Below are 20,256 nucleotides of genomic sequence, written 5' to 3'. Positions count from 1 at the left end.
TATTAATTTATTTTAGCTATTCGAAGAAATTGCATCTATGCAAATGGTTGCTAAGATATATGTTTGAATCATATCATAATAGATGAACCAAAATAAAACAAAAATAAATTCTCCATTCAGACTGCACCAGTTCTCTGAAGGCCGATTAGTCTTACGCATCTGAGCTTTTTATGTATGCCGGAAAATATTTATCCACCAAATATTAAATCTGTTTCCTCAGGAAACATGGATGGATCACAAAAAAATGAGTAATGTTCTTCCCTCTCATTACTTCTGGGGATTTGTTTATATTTGCAAAGACATCCTCTGGTTACCCAATACGATGTCAACGGAAATGTATTTACTCTATCATACACTTTCATTATATTGAACACTTTGACTAAATCTCATTAATTTTTTAATTTCCTTCTATGTAACCGAAATCTATTAACTTATAAATCTTCCATAAACCCTTAAGGCCTTAAAAGTAATTCGAAGACTATGTTTAAAATTAGATGCAATATTTCAGTAATAAATTAGTAGTCTTTTTAAAAATAATGGTTCATCACATTGTTTAATACAAATACATTTCCATTAATTAAGCCAGGAATCTTGTGCGTCACCAAAAGCCTTTTCACATGGCTGCCAATTAGGATAACTACTTTCCATAGTTATTCTGCTTATGCACCCATTTAACAACATATTTATTTATTTTCCTTTACATTCTTCCTACCAAAATGGACGGTGAACTGCTTTTGTATCCACATTACGATGCTTGCCCAAGGGTGCACCTTCTTTTATTATCACTGCTTGCCTATCATTTCTTGTTACATTCAGTATAGTTCATCACCAGTTTAGGAACCTAACACCTACAAAAAAAAACTCCCTTTGCCATTTCATTTCAACATAGCCTTTACTACAAAATATATTTATATTGCAACTTTAATATAGGAAAACATCAAGTTGCATCACGGGAATGCTGTCATTTAATAATTAGATTTTGCCACACAAGGGAATATTAGGGTAGGCTGCCCAAAGATTGATAGAAGAGGTTAGATTTTAATTAACTCATTTTAAGGGGTCTAACAAATGAAGTAAAGGCAAGCTTTTAAATGTCCATTAGCTGTGCGTTTAAATTAGGTGTTTTTAAAATTGTTCGTTCCATACAATATTGAACCTCTCAGGATCTGCATAAAAATAAATATATTAGAAGGGATAAATTAACAAATTTGCAGTTTTGTATTACAGGTCTGTAGTTACACACTTCTTAAAGTCACATCTATTAAAAATTACTTCATTCTTGAATTTAATTCAGTGCATTCTCATACAAGTGCAGTGTGTAATATAAAGGAAGCAACCACAAGAAGGTTGTAAGATTAGCAAAGATCCCTGGAAAAGGCTGTCTTCTATTGTTGAGAAAGAGCACAATTACAGTATAGAAAACCAAATGGCAAGTACCTCCATAGGGGAAAAAATAGTCTTCAAAATTAAAATAAAAAAACTTAACATTTTATTGAGGTGACCATCTTCAAAAACAAATTATAGGCACACTGAGAACACATGATCTGTCATTCACTGCCTAATGAAGCTTATCAACAGTGAGAGCAAGTTCTGTTATGTCAATATGAAACCAATATTTCATCTCATTTAGCCACAGAAACAAATTAACAATGAATAAGATTAATTTATGTAAACCTTACAATTCAAAATTGAAAAATGCTGGACGTCTTAATTAAAAAGACAACAAATTAAGTCACCAACTGATTTTTGCAGTTTCTATGTTTGCAGGCTGCACTTTGGAGCTGACAAAATTGCAGTCACCAGTTCATGAAGGATGCAAGTGGCAAGAAGTGTAATGTGCACTTGTAACTGTAGTACCATATTGGACATAAGCGCTGCTGAACCGCCACTGGACCGTCCCCGGTCCCCATCCCCCTGAGTGTCCCATCCCTGCCCAGATCACCTCTGCCTCTCCCGCTCGGCCAACCGACAGCCCGGATCAACAACAGCAGCGGCCCCAGGCCCACAGAACCCACAGCTAGCGCCAACTCCAGTCCAATCCCGCTCCAACTGCAGAGGAACACACGCGACGGCGACACGTGCCAGTTCGCCCATGGCCTGGCCGAGCTGCGCTCCCTCAGCCACCACCCCAAGTACAAGCCGTATCTTGCACACCACCGGCTTCTGCCCCTACGGTACCCGCTGCCACCATGCACAACCCTGAGTAGGAGCGAGGGCCCCGGCCTCGCCTGGGCCTGAGCGCCAGCCTGGGAGCAGCCTCCCCTGGCCCGGCGCTAGACTGGGTCGCACTGCGGGCGGCCTTCAGCCCTGACCTGAAGTTGGAGCTGGCCCGGACTCTGGGCTTGGGGTTGGGCAAGGGAGGGGGAGGAGGTTGCTGCTGCCGCCAGCACCACCGTCACCAACAGCACCAGCAGCTCCAGCGGGCGCCCGTCCTGCCCATAGCCGGCAGGAGCCCGCCCGCAGACTCTCTCTCCGACCAGGACGACTCCAGCAGCAGTGGCTCTGAGCCGCCTGCCCATCTTCAGCAGGATCTCGGTGTCGGAATGAGGGGAGGAGGGTGGAGGTGGAGGGTTGCCGGCCAACCCAGCAGGACAGGCAGGGCTGAGCTGGAACCAGCGGCTGCAAGTCCGGGGCCGCCCCACAAGCCCAGGGCCATCCCGGACACCTACGGGACACCAGGGAGGGGACTGGGACGGCACAACCGCAACTCAACAGCATCCGCAGCGACGGTGAGCTGACCCCGACCAAGACTACGGACGAAACGCAAGCTTGCACACAATGCAGCACCACTGTTGCCGAGACCGTTTTATATCTAGTGACCTATGACCTGGGCATGCGCAGTCGGAATACCGAACTCGCTTATTAATGCGAGTGATATTTAGAATTATTGAATGTAAAATTATTTCTAAAAATAGATGTTTCGTTCTTTTTTTAAAAGATTGTTGTACAGATTCAAAAGCTGTAAATTTTTTACAATAATTAATATTGTGTAACTCACTGATTAGGAAATCTAAAATAGTTGGAATGTATGAAATATATGCTGTTAGAGAAGCGGGATCAGAGAATACAAGGATCTAGTTCCTGGAAAGTGGTGTCACATGTAGATAGGGTGATGAAGAATGTTTTTGGCACATTGGCCTTCATCAGTCAGGAAATTGAATACACAGTGCATTCAGAAAGTATTCAGACCCCTTCACTTTTTCCACATTTGATACGTTACAGCCTTATTATAAAATGGATTAAATTCTTTTTTTTTTATCATCAATCTGCACACAATACCCCAGAATGAAGAAACGAAAAAAGGTGTTTAAAATATTTTGCAAAATAATTAAAAATAAATAACTGAAATATCACATTTACATAAGTTTTCAGACCCTTTGCTATGACACTCAAAATTGAGCTTAGGTTCATTCCGTTTCCATTGATTATTCTTGAGATGTTTCTACAACTTGATTGGAGTCCGCCAGTGGTAAATTAAATTGATTGGATATGATTTGGAAAGGCACACACCTGTCTCTATAAGGTTCCACTGTTGACAGTGCATGTCAGAGCAAAAACCAGGCCATGAAGACGAAGGAATTGTCCGTAGACCTCCGAGACAGGATTGTGTCAAGACACAGATCTGGGGAAGGGTATAAAACAATTTCTGCAGCATTGCAGGTCCAGAAGAGCACAGTGGCCTCCGTCATTCTTAAATGGAAGAAATTTGGAACCACCAGGACTGTTCATAGAGCTGGCCGCCCGGTCAAACTGAACAAGCCCGCTTGGATTTTGCCAAAAGGCACCTAAAAGACTCTCAGACCGTGAGAAACAAGATTCTCTGGTCCGATTAAACCAAGATTGAACTCTTTGGCCTAAATGCCAAGCGTCACGTCTGGAGGAAAACAGGCACCGCTCATCACCTGGCCAATACCATCCGCAGTTCCTTCTTACACATAGATATTCAGATGTTATGTTACAGTTATACAAGATGTTGGCTGCACTTGAACTATTGTGTTCAGTTTTGGCCACCATGCTAGAGAAAACATGCCATTAAGATAGAAAGGGTGCAGGGAAAATGTACTCGGATATTACCAAGACTGGAGGAGCCTGAGCTATAGGGAGAATGGGCAAGTTAGGAGTTTATTCCTTGCAGCACAGGAGGCTAAGAGGCATATAAAATTATGAGAACAGATAGAGTGAATGCACAGAGTTTTTCCTAGGTTAGCGGAATTAAGAACTAGTGGGCTTCAAGAACAAGAGGGCATAGGTTTAAGGTGAGACGAGAACGATTTGATAGGAATCTGAGGGGAAACTTTTTCACAGAGTATATGGAATGAGCTGCCAGAGGAAGTGATTGAGGCAGGCACAATAACAAATTTAAAAGACATTTGGACAGGAACATGGATAGGAATGGTTTGGAAGGATTTGGGCCAAACAAGGAGAAATGGGACCACCTTAGAGCATTTTGGCTGGCATAGATGAGTTGACTCTATTTCTGTCAGCAAGTATAAAATTACACCTTTTTGTGTTGTACAAACGGTGAATGAAATAAATTGCCACATAATGAAGTTTGACTGAGATACAAAAACATTAGCCTCAACTTTCTTATTCAAATAGTGCCATGTGTTCTTTCAAGTCCACCCTAATAGATCAGACAGGGGCATGGTTTAATATTGCTTTTGAATGGTGGTATCTCAGGAGGGACACATGTAGGCAAAATTGCCAGCAGTGATCAATGGCTATACTCCAGAAGTCAAAATGAACAAAAACTGAATATAGCTGAAAGACTGCTGTCTGCACCAAATTAAAAATCAGACTTTCAGAAGAAAACAAAATAAAATAAAAGTGATTCGGAAACATTAGTTTCCATTAAGATATCATTAACATTACCTTGCTGAATGACAGTTTCACCTGCAATGTGGGTTACAGGAAACATGGCATCAAAGATATCACTGAAAGAGAACAAGAGAAACGAAAAGTGAGTATTGACAAATACTTAACAAGGAGTTCATGTTCCTTAAAATAAAGTTAATTATTGAAATGTTCCTATATGTACATTTCTGAAAATATAAAATGTTAAGAGCATAAACCGCATAAACCAGTCGACCAAGTAGCCTCTTCAAGTCTGTTCTACCATTGAATCCGATTATGCTAGATCTAATCTCTGATTCCTGAGAAGTCTAAAAACCCGACTTAAATTTGAGCATACCTCCAAAGCTCCCTGGGATAGAAAATTCCAAAACGACTCATGAGAGAAAATTCCCTCATTATCTCCCTCTCTGATGCACATCATCTTATTGTGGCTATGTCCCCCAGTTTTAGATTTCCCCACAAGAGTAAACTTCTTTGATTCTACTCTGTCAAGCCCCCCACATTTTATGTTTCAGTAACTTTCTTTATCATTCTTTTAAACTCCAGAGAGCATAGGCCTCATCTGCTTAACCTTTACTCGCAAGATAACCCCTTCATAACTAGGTTTAATCTCGAGAATCTTCTCTGGAAGTCTCCAAGGCAAGTATATCCTTCTTGAAATTAGGAGACCAAAACTGCAAGCAGCACTCGGGGTGCGGCCTCACCCAAGTACTGTAATGGTAAAATGAAAAAACTTCCCTTGCAACATTCCATTCACCCATTTACTGGATGTATCCTCTTGCTAAATATTCAGCCAGCAAAAGCTTTTCTGATAAAAAAAAAGAATGCACTAAAAAACAAAACAATGAAGTACATTATTATTCTATTTCAGTCAGGGTGATTGCTCTTAGAATTTATTCTTCACAATTTCTAATCTATAAAGGTTGCCAGACCAAAAGCAGGATAAAATGGAAGAGACTCGACTTGAAAATATGATCCTCTGTCCAGTTATAGCAGATTATCACATTCTGATAAAGTTTGACTTGAGTGATAAAATATCCAGATGCAATGGTGCACCTAATGCATGTGGGGACTATTCAGTCATCAGTTTTTACCCCATTGCAATGTATGTAGGAGATGCAGAATAACTGATTATTTCAAATCATTCTAGAAAATAAGTTACATTTGTTTTGTAATTGCTTTGTATTACCTTATTAGGTTGACGGCTTTGTAGAATCTCTATATTAACAACTCCAGCTTGTTTACAATTTAAAATACTCAAAACCTACAATTGTCTCAGTTTGAGAAGTCCATAGTAGGAGAAAGTAGGAAGTAAAAGGTACAATCTGCATCAAGATCGTCTAGGTAGCCCAGATGTTTCAATAAGTGAGTTCGGTATTCCGAAAAACGCAAGGAATCATGGGATTTGTCAAAGGTCGAGCGCTATAAATAAAAATTGAACAAAGCGCTGTAATTTTAGTGAGTATAGTTTGGGTCCGATTTTCTGTCTCTTTTCAGTGAGAGACCAGGACGGACGGACCGGGTGTACCAGGTAGGGGGAACACACCCGGTTGGGGGGGGGGGAACCCTCAAGTGCTGCCGAACTGCCACTGGTCCGTCCCTGGTCCCCACCCCCACCCCCTCCACTCGGCGGCCGGAGAAGTCAGGACCGACAGGACACCGTTCCCCAGGCCCAGAATGGAGAAGCACCAACCCCAGCTCACCTCCGTCTCTCCCGCCGGGTCAACCGACAGCCTGGACCGACAACACCAGTGGTCCCCGGCCCACAGAACCCACAGCCAGCGTCAACTCAAGCCCAACGTCAGTGGATTCGTGGACCAAAGGACCAGTTTCTATGCTGTATCTCTAAACTAAATTTACTCAGGTGAACTTCTGGGGAGTTCAATTTACTGAAATAATCCGAGTCAGTGTGTGATAAAGGATCTATTCATAATGCCAAATGTTATTCCTACTGAAAGCCTTCAGATGAAGTTCTGCACCGTGGTCAAGAACTCAAGAGCTTTTCCGCATCACTAATGTCACACTTGAGTGACAATGAAATTAGTTCCTCTTTTTGTTACGTTATTCACAACGAAAGTCTCTTAAGACATTCCGCAAATTGCTATACAAACACTTGATTGGAGTTATTCTTGAAGGTTTATATTCTATTTGCTGAAGCATGATGTGGGGGCAAGGCTCAACAGCCACCTTCTGATTATTTCAAAGACAAAGAAACATGAACAGTTTCATTACAGATCCATACAGACCACACGGTGCCTCAGGAAGGCCGTCAGCATCCATAAAGACTCCTCACACCCCTGTAACGGACTGTTTGAACTACTTCCCTCCGGCAGACGTTACAAGGCCTTCTACGCCCGAACCTCCAGACTCAGAAACAGCTTTATCCCCAGAGCTATAGCGGCTCTGAACCGGCCCTGCTGAGTGCCCCCCACCCCCCCTGGACTGTCTCCCTCGGATGGTCACGTCACACAGCTTATTTATTTATTTTACTTTTCTTTTACATCGGTTGGAAGCTGCATACTAAATCTCGTTGCACTGACGTGCAATGACAATAAAAGATATTATTATTATTATTATTAAATATGGTCGCTGTGATTAATGGAGTCAAGTTTGAGACTGAATCCTGCTTCCCACTCATTGGGATGAAGCAGTATTATAGTGTAGAGGTTCTTAAATGGTCCTAGCCGAAACAAAATTAAACGCCAATCTGTTTGAAGCAAGCTCTCAAGGACTAAATTACTTTGACAAAAATGACTTTTTGCAATATTTCCCCCAGTAAATTGGAGGTAAGGCACAAACATGGGAAAGAACGATAGCCAAACTGCAATTTACACCAAAACAAATACCTATTTCCTTCGCTCCATAGATGCTGCTGCACCCGCTGAGTTTCTCCAGCATTTATGTGTACCAACAACTACTCAAAGTGCTTTTAAAACAAAATTTAACAAAATGCAATGTTGCAAAACTTACTTGTGATAATTTCAGAAGCAACACACACCAAATGAAGGAAAGCTGGTTGATACAGACAGAAACATTCTCCCATTATATATGGTACAATAAGAATTTGGAAACAAATAAAATTATCTTTAAAATTAAGAAATTTAGACCATCTCTCATTGATAAGACATATAACCAATGGGAAAGTCTCGGAATTAGAAGGATCGGGGATATGTACGAAATGGGAAACCTACAATTATTCCAACAATTACAATTAAAATTTAAACTGAAAAACAACCAATATTTTAAATATCTTCAGATTTGCGATTTCATGAAAAAATATATACAAGGATATCAAAAAATAACTCCTGAATTATTGGAAGAAGCAATGAATATTGAAGCTGACTCACAAAAATTAATATATTTATATAATAGTATTCTAAATATAGACCTACCATCGACAGAGGTACTTAAAGAAGAGTGGGAACGGGAACTAATGATAAAAATTACGACGGTTACATGGGAAAAGTACTTGATATATATTCACAAATGTTCGATTAATGTAAGACATAATCTAATTCAATTTAAAATTTTACATAGATTATATTATTCAAAAACAAGATTGAACAAATTTTATCCAAATATATCCGCCATTTGTGATAAATGTCTATCCCAAAATGCAACTATAACGCACTCCTTAGTTTCCCTGCATAAAACTTCATTGATTTTGGAGTGATATTTTAGAAATATTTACAAAATTATTTAAGATAAGAATGGAACCTAATACTGAAATGATTATATTTGGTGTAATGGAAGATGGGAATAAATTGAACACATCTCAAAATTTATTTGGTTTAATAATAGCAAAAAAATTAATACTTAAATTTTGGAAAAATACATCAATACCAACGCTTAAAATGTGGATTGCAAGCATATTGGACACCGCACATCTTGAGGAAATGCGATTCCTCCTAATGGATAAATCAGACCAATTCATAACGAGTTGGTCTCCATTTGTCGTCTTTTTGGAATCATATGGTGCAACACAATTGTAAAAAATAACTGTTTCAGGACTGGACGAGGGTTGGTCAAGATTATAAACAATGATCTCCTTACTTTTTTTTTTTTTTTTAATGTTTTATTCTCTTTTTTCTATTTTCTTTTTCTCAACTTTCTTCACTCATTCGTCTTTTTTTTTTCTTCACACACTATATATATCTCACGTCTTTCTATCCTTTACTATCTAATTTATTTTTCTTATTCTAATCTTTCTTTAATATAACAAAAAAAAAAAGCTGTACATAAAATGTATTATGAAAAAATATATTAGGCACTTTGGTGCCATATGATTGTACTTACTTCTAATAAAATAAAATATAAAAAAAAAAAAGAAACATTCTCCCACAATATGCAGAGAACATTACATCTAAATTCAATTCCAGTCAAATGTATCAATGCAATCTCACCATGACTGATTGACTTGGTACAACTATATGCAGCTGACATTGGCCTTTTCATAGATTAGGATAGAGTTTAAGTACCAACTAAATAACGGCAAAAGGTTTTCCGAAAGACAATAAAGGATGTTTTGTTCTACCGAAATGCAGCATATTCTACCTATCTATAGTTGCAAATAACTAAAACATGGATTTAACCTGAACTTGCAAAATTGATAATGTATTATTGAAATCCTGAATATAGAAATATGGAAAAACTACTGATGCAATCCTATTTCAGGATTAATATAAAAAAGTACACCAAAAATTGCAATATTTTGTAAAAAATGTTATCCCTGATTTATCTATTTTAGTGAAAGGGCCAAAGAATGTTATCAATTGTATCTCAGTAAATTGCCTCACAGCAATTCCATGGACACCACCCACTAAACGCAAGGAAGCTCAAAAGGAGATTATGAAGAACACAAAAGAAATGTAATCATGCATTTAGCACTATTCTGTGGAAGTAATACAGCCGACCTGTCTAAATTGTTTACCTGATACATTAAGATAACTAACAAAATTGGATAAAGAAACGTTATATTCTAGAGAATGCGGCTAGATCTTATCTTCCCACGATATACTAAAATAAATTTCATTTTTTGAAAAAAATCTCACTTCTTTTAGTCTCCAGCTGGAAGGAATTTAGACTGGCAGGTATCCCCAAGGGCAATGACGTTAACCGAACAGGTATTAGGACTTAGAATATGCTCGCTGACATTAACTTCTCTGAGGTCGGCAAGTACAGGGGCCAGAATCTTATCTTTTAGCAGGTTTTTATTCCCCCTTTCCTTACCCAATACAAAACTCCTTTTTGCTACTCAGACTTGGGTGAACGGACACAACTTACTTAAATAATAAAACAAAACCAGAACAAAATCAGAAAATGTTAAAAACACTCAGTACGTGAGATGGCATCTGTGGAAAGAGAAACAGATTAACGTTTCAGATTGAAGACTTTTTGTCAGTGTTTCTCACTTTTTCCAGCATGTCCTGTTTTTATTTCATATTTTTTTGCAGTTTTATTTTCATAAAATCCATGAAACTGGAATTAAATGATTTATTCAAATTACATAATAGCAAGAAATAATGATTTATGCCCATCAAGCTCATCTGCAATGACCTTTGACTTTAAGACTTGACACAGAGATATGTTCGAAATATTTTTATTTTCCCTATACAAGGCACGAAGGACGCAATGGTGGAGGAGCATGGTAAAAGAAGGCAGTTCTCTTAGTCACAAGAGCAGTTATAAGTCTAGAATCATGTTCAAACAACACTTTGGTACTTCTACCATTAGAATAAAGAGAAGCACCAATATGAGTATTGGCACTGAATTGAAATATAATCAATAGACATTTTTAAGTGGGCAGGAAATAATAATGGAAAATGCTGAGACCACGGATAATAGATTTCATTTGGAAATGAGAAAATGTAAGGATTTCTATTGGAGCAGAAAGGACTAAAAACATTAATTTGAAATGTTATTTACAGCGTTCCAACTACTTGATGCCAGTATCCTCAGATAGTGAGAATTATACATGACTGCACTACATTTTAGAGGGGAGTAAAATGCAGGATTTCACAAGGAAGCGAACAAGCATTTTGAATCGCACATGTAGAAGGTATGAGAGATTTTCCTCAAAGAATCCACTTCCAAAAAACGAATCTTCGGCCTAGCTAAGCATCCTCCACATTCAACAATACATATAATAGTTACAATAAGTGCTTTATTATATGGTTTCATTTCATTGTAGATTAAATGTCTCAGTATTAGATGTAACACACAAAGCTATGTTTCATATGACATTCAATCCACAGCCAATATTAGTTTGTAAAAAGACCTGCATTTATAAATGTTTCTTCAATCATCTCAGTAGTCCCATAGCCAACATTATAACCAACATTCGCTTTTCATTGTTGTCATTTTGAAAATCCAGCCTCCAATTAGTGTGTTGCAAGCTTTCACAAGTAGCTATGTATCTGTTTGGATAAACATTAGTCAGTAAATCAGGGATTCTTCTTTAAAAAATTCCTGCGGAATTTTTTATATCCACCGAGCAAATGGACCTTCTGTTTAATGTGTGATTGATATCAGTGCAGCACTCCATCTGTAGTTTTAGCTGAGATTTTGCTGCCCAGATTTTAACTTGTACCATGTTGAGTGAGCCATGGATGGTACTGTGCAAGTTGGTAGAAATTGTTCCTTTAAGGAAACACCGTTCCTCTCTCAAAAGGTCCATCAAGATATACCATTATAACTAGTAGCAACCTGCACATAGAAGGGGGCATGTTGTGATGCATTCACCTTAGTTTATGATCACAAGAGTCTGTTGTACTTTCTTGCATGACCGACACGTCTTTATGGTGTTCACCCAACCACAACAATAGATATTACTTTATCAAATTTATAGGAAGAACCTTAAGCATTGCGCACTTATTAAAACTGAATCATCTGTTTTTCTCAAATAAAACGTCAGCTCGTATCAAAAACTTTGTGTAAAACTATGTTAAAATATATCAAAAATCACATATGTGTCCATGTGTCCAGTTGTATCCACATTGCAATTCTTTCTCCTGACTTCTGATATGTGCACTGAAGAGTCGAAACAAAATTATTCTAATTCAATGAAAAAAAACTAGCCAAGTTCAACCTACTTTCAAGCATGTAGAAAGATGGAAATGCAGGTGCTGGTTTCTAAATAAAAACACAAAGTGCTGGAGTAACTCAGCAGGTCAGGCGCTGGAGAACATAGATAAGTAATGTTTCAGGTTGGGACTAGGGGTGGAAGATTGCAACCTTCACGTGGTCGGCCCTGTTTCGACGAATGCAATCAACCCGGCGTGCACAATCAAATAAGATCAAATAGAACAAGTTGTCCTACAACTTTAGGTTGTGCACGCCATACGCAAGAAGAAGAAGGAGGTTGGGACTAGAGTTTGAAAAAGGGCCCTGACCTGAAACATCAACTATCCATATTCTCCAAGGATGCTGCCTGGCCAAAGTTACTCCAGCACTTTGTGTCTGCTTTCTAGCATGTTACTTTGAGATAGAAGCCAATAAATGCTTGATCAGATTTTAAATGTGTACTGCCAGAATTAAAACATAATGTTTCTACGTAAAGCTTCTCCACTGAACAATTACGCATGTACACCCAATGTCAGTTACCAATACTGAAAAGTACTTTTTCTCCTTTTCCACAAAGTGCTTACAATGCTAGAATAGTAAGTGGTTGAGTGAGCAGTTGAGTGGTTGCAGGAAGAGCCAAAGCCAACAAATGCACTATGTTTTAAGGAGTCCATCGTGTGGTTCACTTCCCAAGGTTGCGAGCTTAATTAACCGCTGCTCAATGCTGGAAATTGGTCAAAAAACAGCTGTCTGGTCATAGTGGTATCAGTATTTTGACCCTTGGAGTGTTAAGTTAATTTTATTCTCAAATTTTTGGGTAGAGAGATATTAGTTTAGTGGCACATTCATCAAAATGCAAGAAAATTCCTTGTTCATATGAGGCTCATAGACTAAAGGTTGTAAACATGGTAATGATAGAGCCAACAATAAATAGGACGAATGCAAAACAGCAGAACAATGCAAAGATTGCAGCAAATCTGAAGTAGTGCGAAGATACCACTTTAGTGCAGAAGCTGAATAACCGAAGGAGGTAGAGTTAAGAGTAAGACTGTAGGTTAATTGGCTTCTGTAAATTGTCCCTAGTGTGTAGGATAAAACTAGTGTTTGGGTGATCGCTGGTCGCTGGTCGCTGGTCTTAGTGGGCAGAAGGGCCTGTTGCAACGTTGTATCTCTAAACTAAATGTTTTCATTTGGGCCATCAATGTAAAAAATCTGCCACCTTACACATCAACTCTCTATTCCAGCTGCACAATCCGAAAAGGAGAGGGAAGCATGGAAAAGTGAAAAAAGGGATTTTGTTCAGTTGTGCGGTTCATAGATTGCATACTTCTTTCATAGAGGATGAAGCTGATCAGTACCTTCTCCATTGCTCCTACATTACTGAACTACAGTTTCCAAAATATAGAAATTTCACAAAGTTTACCAGCGGCACCCATTTGTCTAGAGAGTGTTGAAGGTACACAAAAATGCTGGAGAAACTCAGCGGGTGCAGCAGCATCTATGGAGCGAAGGAAATAGGCGACGTTTCGGGCCGAAACCCTTCTTCAGACTCTCATGAGAGAGTGTTGTCTAGAGAGTGTTGTTGGGTGCACCAGGATCAAGTTGGTATAGAACCATGTCTTCAGGGCCGGATTTATGTATAGGCTTGACAGGCTTAACCCTAGGGCCTCGAGATCTAGGGGGGCCTCGGCAGAGCTGGATTTACCACAAGGCTTCATAGGCTGAAGCCTAGGGCCTCAAAATCTAGGGGGCCTCCGGCCAAGGCAGGACACCTGCCATTCAACTCTGAGCGGGCCCCCCTCTCTATCTCTCTCTCTCTCTGTCACTCTCCGTCTCTGCCCGCCATCCGTATCCGTGTCGCTCTCCGCTTGCTCCTCATCAGCCGGCACAGCAGGCCGCCTTGCACATGCACACTGCTACGGCCAGCACTTCCTCCCCCTGCTGGACTTAAGCAAAAAAGGGTTTGTGGGGAAAAAAGACCTACCTTAAATTTAGTTGCGTCTGGTTGGGTAACTATGGTAGGGTGAAGACTATTCCATGCTTTAATTGTGCGGGGGAACTCAATAGAGCAGCCAGCAACTCTGGATAGAAGAAATTGGGTGACGTTTTGGGTAGAGACCCTTCTTTAGACTCCCTCTGGTTTTAGTGTTTTTAGTTCAGCGTGGAAACAGGCCCTTCAGCTCACTGAGTCCACGCAGACCACCGATCACCCGTACACTAGTTCTATCCCACACATTTGCGACGTAAGTCAAGAGTGTTTTATTCTCTCAAGTCCCAGTTAGAACAATGAAATCCTTACTTGCAGCAGCACATCAGAATATGTAAACATAGTACTCTGTAAACAATGTTATAAATGAGAAAACAAAACTGTCTATATTTATATATGAGAGTGTGTGTGTGTGTGTGTGTGTGTGTGTGTGTGTGTGTGTGTCCCGGTTGACAACAGAGGGAAAAAAAAAGTGAGAGCCCTGCAAGGTGTGTAATTTTTTTGACACTGTCAAAAGCCTTTCTTGCATATGCTGTCACAATGCACAGTAGTCCCTAAACAACCCTTCACTAATTTTCCTTACCCTCCATTTCAGAATAATAGTGTTTTAGGCCGATAACTCGACACTTGCAGTGGCAATAAATAAATAAGCCCAGCTTTCCAGCCCCTTATCTCATTGGCCACGCTCGGCTGCAAATCGGTGTCAATCTGGTGGACCATCTTCCTCTATTCGTGGGAGTGGGGGATTGGGAGGAACCTCACAAGTGCAGCAGCCTAGGGCATCTCTTCACCTAACTCCGGCACTGCATGTCTTCCAGGTGTTCTATGGAGACCCCATCCTCCTGTATGATCCAGTTAAAGAATCAACAGCTACGGCTCAGCATCTGTATATGTATGCATGCCAGGCATCATAAACATATTATAAATTCAGGACTGAAGTGGAGGTGATCATGATTCTGGATCAAAAACAAAATAATTGAAATGTTTCCTAGATCAACTCCATTTTAGCTGGAGCTAGCTGGGTGGAGAGTTGCAGTATTGCAAGCATGAAGATTAAGAAGGTTGCCATGATGGTACAGCCTTGCTTAAATGGTTTAATGGTGGGCCTTTGTGTAGGATCATAGCATTGCAGACACAGCGTGGTAACAAATTCCAAAGACAGTCAATCCAATATTTTTTCATAATCCATTTCAGTCAATGAAATCAAAGGTTTTGTATGGTAGAATAAGGTGAAGTTGGTTTGGGTCTACATTTTTATTTGTGGTGTTATATGGTGCAGATTAAAATGGAAGAAATTTGCAATGCATCTCTGTAAGCCATAAGGAGTTGTTCAACCTCTGAAAAATGGTTGAGTAGAATCCTTGTGAGCACTTGGCCCACAGCAAAGAGCAGGAAAGCCTCTCTGTAATTACTGCACAGACTTGATTCCCATCATGAACACTGTCACAATTAATAGCATCTCAAGATGCTCTTCTCCTTCTCGGTGAAGGAGGAAGACATTGTGAACGCGAGCCATTTTTCAGTCCCACAGCAAGGATTTGTCTGCTCCAGATAATGAACTGTTATTTCAACTTTTTGTAGATATGAGATTGGCATATTCAGTATGCTGCAAGATTCAAACATATGCATTTAGAAACAGAGCCCCAAAGATCTTCAAGGTGATCAATACGGTCATGTTGTAGTCGTATAATTGAGTTTGTAAAGATAGCCATGTATATATTGCTGGAAAAGAGTACAATAAAATATACATTCCATTGTAGGAATACAAATTTAAGTACACAGTGTTAAAATGGAATATTCAGGAGTGAAGGTGGAAGTAAAAGGAAAGTTTCCTTTTAAAATAAGGAAACAAGAACCTCTGGTTTTTAACAGGCAAATAATATCTCAGCCGGGGATAGGTAATCTACTGTTCACAAATGATCAGTCAATTAAAAAATGCAAACTTCTTCCTCTGCCATAAAGTAAATATGTAAATATGGTCAATGGTTAGGGTCAATAAATCCATGAGAAACCAGTGGAAAAATGAACAGAATTGAGCAAGGATGTTTGGCCCAATATAATTATTGAAAGAGAGTAGTCAAAGGATCATGAATGAAGAAAAATGACAAATTATAAAAGTTTGTTCAGATATTCAAGGCATTCTGCTTGCGAGAAGGGTAATGTGGAACAATCAAAGCAAAATGGAACATCAACAGGTACTGAAAGAAGGGAGAATCGATAACTTTATTCAGTAGATTTTAAGACTTCAATAGCTCACAAATTAAAAAGGGATCAAATTGAAAGAGAGTACCATAGAACCGTAACTTTTAAAGGGCTACAAACATTTCAACCAAAAACTACCTTTGTTCGGATGAGGAAATTCTCTGAATGTAGATTTCAAAAGAATCAGGGAAATCGAAGTAAGTAGTTAGAAAAGACACAGAGATGCTCTGTCTGATCAGATATGTAATGTTAAAACTTGAAATACAGAGGCCGCTCGGCCCATTGGGTTCATGCCAGCTTCCAGAGGAAGGATCCCCTCTCCTTGTTTATCTGTGCCTTTGTAATCTGTTCTCTTTAACATGGCCACAAAACACTCCTTTTGAATCTTTTTCCATTTACCTACATAAAAAGAGGTAATTTATCTTTTAGGATGTAGGATGTAGGGTTAAATATCTACTATATTTAACATATTCAGCATGCAAATATGATGATAACCTATTTCTAAAGCTTTTTCTTACCAAGTTGATTTGTACTATTTTAAGATGCACATCAAAGACTTAGAAATTGGTTAAGCAGGAAGCACCATCAAAATGATGTCCTGCTTCTTTTGGCCAATGTTATCGTGTTATGTATGTGTTTTTCAAGAGATTCAGTTTGTGTCCAATTACAAAGACCTGAAGCAGTTTTGCACGTCCATAATCCATGTACAATGGAACATAAGTGAGTTTCCAGAGTAAATAGCTCAACTGAAAGCCGTCCTCCGGCTCTTTTACTCACCTACTTTTGCACTGACCCTGAACCAGTTCTTGTGTCACATGCTATCAAATTACAAGCCACAGACAAGCAAACGAGTTCCCCGTGGCTAGACGGTGGCTAAATACTTAATCAGACAATTCCTACAAATTTTAATCATCTGCTTTGCAACAACCTGTCATTCCTCTTTCATTTGCATTCAGGATCCTGAGTTACATGGCCTAATTTGGTCTTTCTTCCTTCGGTTACAAAGCAAAAACACAAAAAAGAATGCTGGGAAACATGGGAGAGCAAGCAGCAATACTAGCATTCTGAAGGGACAGTGGAATTTGATTGAAAAAGTCAAGCCTTTTTTTAAAGCAGATTAAGAATAGGTTTTGAAAATTCTATTATGAGAACTAATTTGTTTCCTTTACATAGGCTTTACTGGAAAAAAGATTCCAACACAAGAAAAAGTTTCCATGCATCTTCGCATTTATGGAAAACTCATGTTTAGATAAAGCCCACAATTTATTGGGCTCAAAGCAGACATCCCTATTTTACCACAGGATGGTATTACCTTACAGCCAAACTTTGCAAACATTCATATATATAAACCAAGAAGCACAGACTATCTGTTTTATTAACTTAACATGAAGCTAATTCTTGGCTTCACTGAAATGGATCTGATAAAAATAACTAGTATTTGTTGAGCACCTACCACATCCTCAGCCTATCCCAAAATGCTTCAAAGCCAAAGAGAGTACTTCGGAAAGAGGTAGTCTACATACAAAAACCAGTATACAACAAGGAATAGTGAAATAAATGATCGGGAACGTGACCTTGTTTATATTAATTGAGGGATGAACTGGGAGATTTTCTATATTCTTTTCCAAATATCGCCACGCATCTTCAACATCCAGTCGGAGAAACAAGCCAATTCCTGTTTCTTCGCTCGTACTTAAGGCAATACCTCTGACAATGTGCCATTCCCACAACACGCTCCGATGCACAAGCAAACATTTTGCTCATTCAACCAAACCTGATGATTAAGAACCAAAAGTCCGTTGAGCAAGTTTGGTACCACATCCTTCCTATCATACATTTCAACAGCCAGCCACGAATAATCCTTAACAATTGCTTATATTTAATGGTACTGCATCAGTTCTAAAATGACATGTAGACAGACTCCTGTCTGCCACCAGCAGATCCTCAAATTAGCCATCACCATTGACTTCTCTTCCACCACTCCTTTCCTCACTGTATCCCAATCCATCCTCCCCATTATGTAATTTAAATACTGTCTTAAGAAAGCACATCACAAGTAAATGTAGTACCATTAAGTATGGCACTGCTTTAATTAAAACTTCAGACTTTGTACAGGTCTGCATTATCAAGCTAACAATACAAATTCATATGAATTGGGAAAAGGGGAACTCTCTTGTTAGTTATGTTTAGTTTAATTTAGTTTAGTTTGATTTAGGGATGCTGCGTGGAAACAGGCACGTTGGTCCCCCAAGTCCACGCCAACCATCTATCACCCGTACACAAGTTCCATGTTCCACACGCTAGGGGCAGTTTACAGAGCAAACTAACCTACAAACCTGCATGGCTTTGGAGTACAGGAGGAAACTGGAGCACCCAGAGAAAACCCAATCAAGGGAGAACGTGCAAACACCGCACAAACAGTATCCGGGGTCTGGACCGAACCCGGTCTCCGGGGCTGAGGCAGCAGCTCTAACACTGCTCCACTGTGCTGCCCTTTTAGCAAAAAAATATATAATGGATATTAGAACAAATGAAATGCTGTTTGCTTTTACCTATCCACACATCTGTGTACTTACAAGGTTGGCCTCCAGGGATAATTAGGTTAATGTATTGGGAGCATTTGATGACTCTGGGCCTGTACTCAATGGGGTTTAGAAGGATGAGGGGGAGAGATCTGATTGAAATCTACAAAATAATGAAAGGCCTGGATGGAGTGAATATAGAAAGGATGTTTCCAGTAATGGGAGAGTCTAGGACGTACCTTCAGAATGGAGGCGAGGAGGAATTTCTTTCGCCAGGGGGCAGTGAATCTGTAGCATTCATTGCCACAGACGGCTGTGGAGGTCAAGTCATTTAAAGCAAAGATGAATAGTTCTTGATTAGTAAGGGTGTCAAAGGGTACTGGAAGAAGGTTGGAGAATAGGGTTGAGAGGGAAAAAATACATTAGCCATGATCAAATGGCAGAGCAGACTAAATATGGGCGGCATGATGGCGAAGAGGTAGTGTTGCTGCCTTACAGTGCCGGAGACCCGGGTTCGATCCCGCCTACGGGTGCTGTCTATACGGATTTTGTACGCTCTCCCCTTGACCTGCATGGGTTTTCTCAGAGATCTTCGGTTTCCTCCCACACTCGAAAGATGTACAGGTGTGTACGTTAATTGGCTTGGTGTATGTTTAAAGCTAAAACTAAATCTTGTGGCCGTGCATTAATGAGACTGTTGGCAAATATCACACATGCCCACAAAGCCCGTTCTAATTGCAGTAAATCCTACAAGTCATGAGGTGGATAGATCTGATGTCTTGTGTTGGCAAGTAATGAAATCAACAGCTACTGTGTGGCTGGAGCCGGTGTCAAGAACCTGGGTTGTCATAAAGTTATAGCAATAAGTTGCAATAAAAGCTACATTTGGTTATGGCTAGCACTGCGGTTGGAGTCAGATTCAGAATGGGCCAGGTGTGTGGTCAATGTCAGGGTTGGGGTCAAGGTCAGAAACATGGTAGGTTTGTGGCTGAGGCTGGGAACATGGAGAGCTGTGATAATTCTGCTGTTTGCAGCTTCAGTGGTAGGAATTAACTCTCAACTACCATGGATGGCGAGAAAGTCTGAAGCAAGTTACTCTACTCTGAAAGGATGCACTAAATCAGAAGCAAACTGGGCTTGCTTTGACAGGCTAAAACATACAAGCTGGAACATACAAATAAGTTCTTTCCATGCGGAGGGTGATATGGAATGTCATTGTAGTTTTTTGTCATTGCCACAAATATCCATGTTATTTGTTATCCTTGTGAAGTACATGACCCAATCCATTGCAAATAACAATTGTAATTATAACAGAATCTAATTTTCATGGAAGAGGTGTCCCAGTAGGTGACTTGAGGATTAAGAGTGATAAGCAGTCTGCAGTAAAAACAACTTAATTTCGAAGGATTTTTACTCTGATGTATAGAAAGAACACACCTCCCAGAGGTGCTATTCAGCCATTACACATTCCCACCCACCCCAGGTAAAAAATAGCATACAGCTGGCCCCTAATTAATTTAATAATTCCCATTTCAATACATGCAAATGTACTTGCAGATGTAACATTTAAAATATTTGACAATTAAGGTGGAGCTCCCTTTCTAAATTTTTATTACCAATTTTTGGATT

At 39.5% G+C, this 20,256-nt stretch overlaps 1 protein-coding gene across 2 annotated transcripts in view; it reads right to left on the bottom strand.

Annotated features, from left to right (window-relative positions):
* The window catches only part of prkar1b (protein kinase cAMP-dependent type I regulatory subunit beta), a 99,489-nt gene that overhangs the window by 43,710 nt on the left and 35,523 nt on the right, over window positions 1–20,256 (bottom strand). For both annotated transcript variants that reach the window (XM_033040544.1, XM_033040545.1), the window contains one exon: window positions 4,873–4,934. In XM_033040544.1, coding sequence (XP_032896435.1) covers window positions 4,873–4,934 — 62 coding nt within the window. The remainder of the gene's footprint in view (window positions 1–4,872; window positions 4,935–20,256) is intronic.

The sequence above is a fragment of the Amblyraja radiata genome, chromosome 22 (assembly GCF_010909765.2).
Source record: "Amblyraja radiata isolate CabotCenter1 chromosome 22, sAmbRad1.1.pri, whole genome shotgun sequence".
In the NCBI taxonomy this organism is placed as follows: Eukaryota; Metazoa; Chordata; class Chondrichthyes; order Rajiformes; family Rajidae; genus Amblyraja; species Amblyraja radiata.
This window is presented reverse-complemented; position numbering and strand designations above follow the sequence as displayed.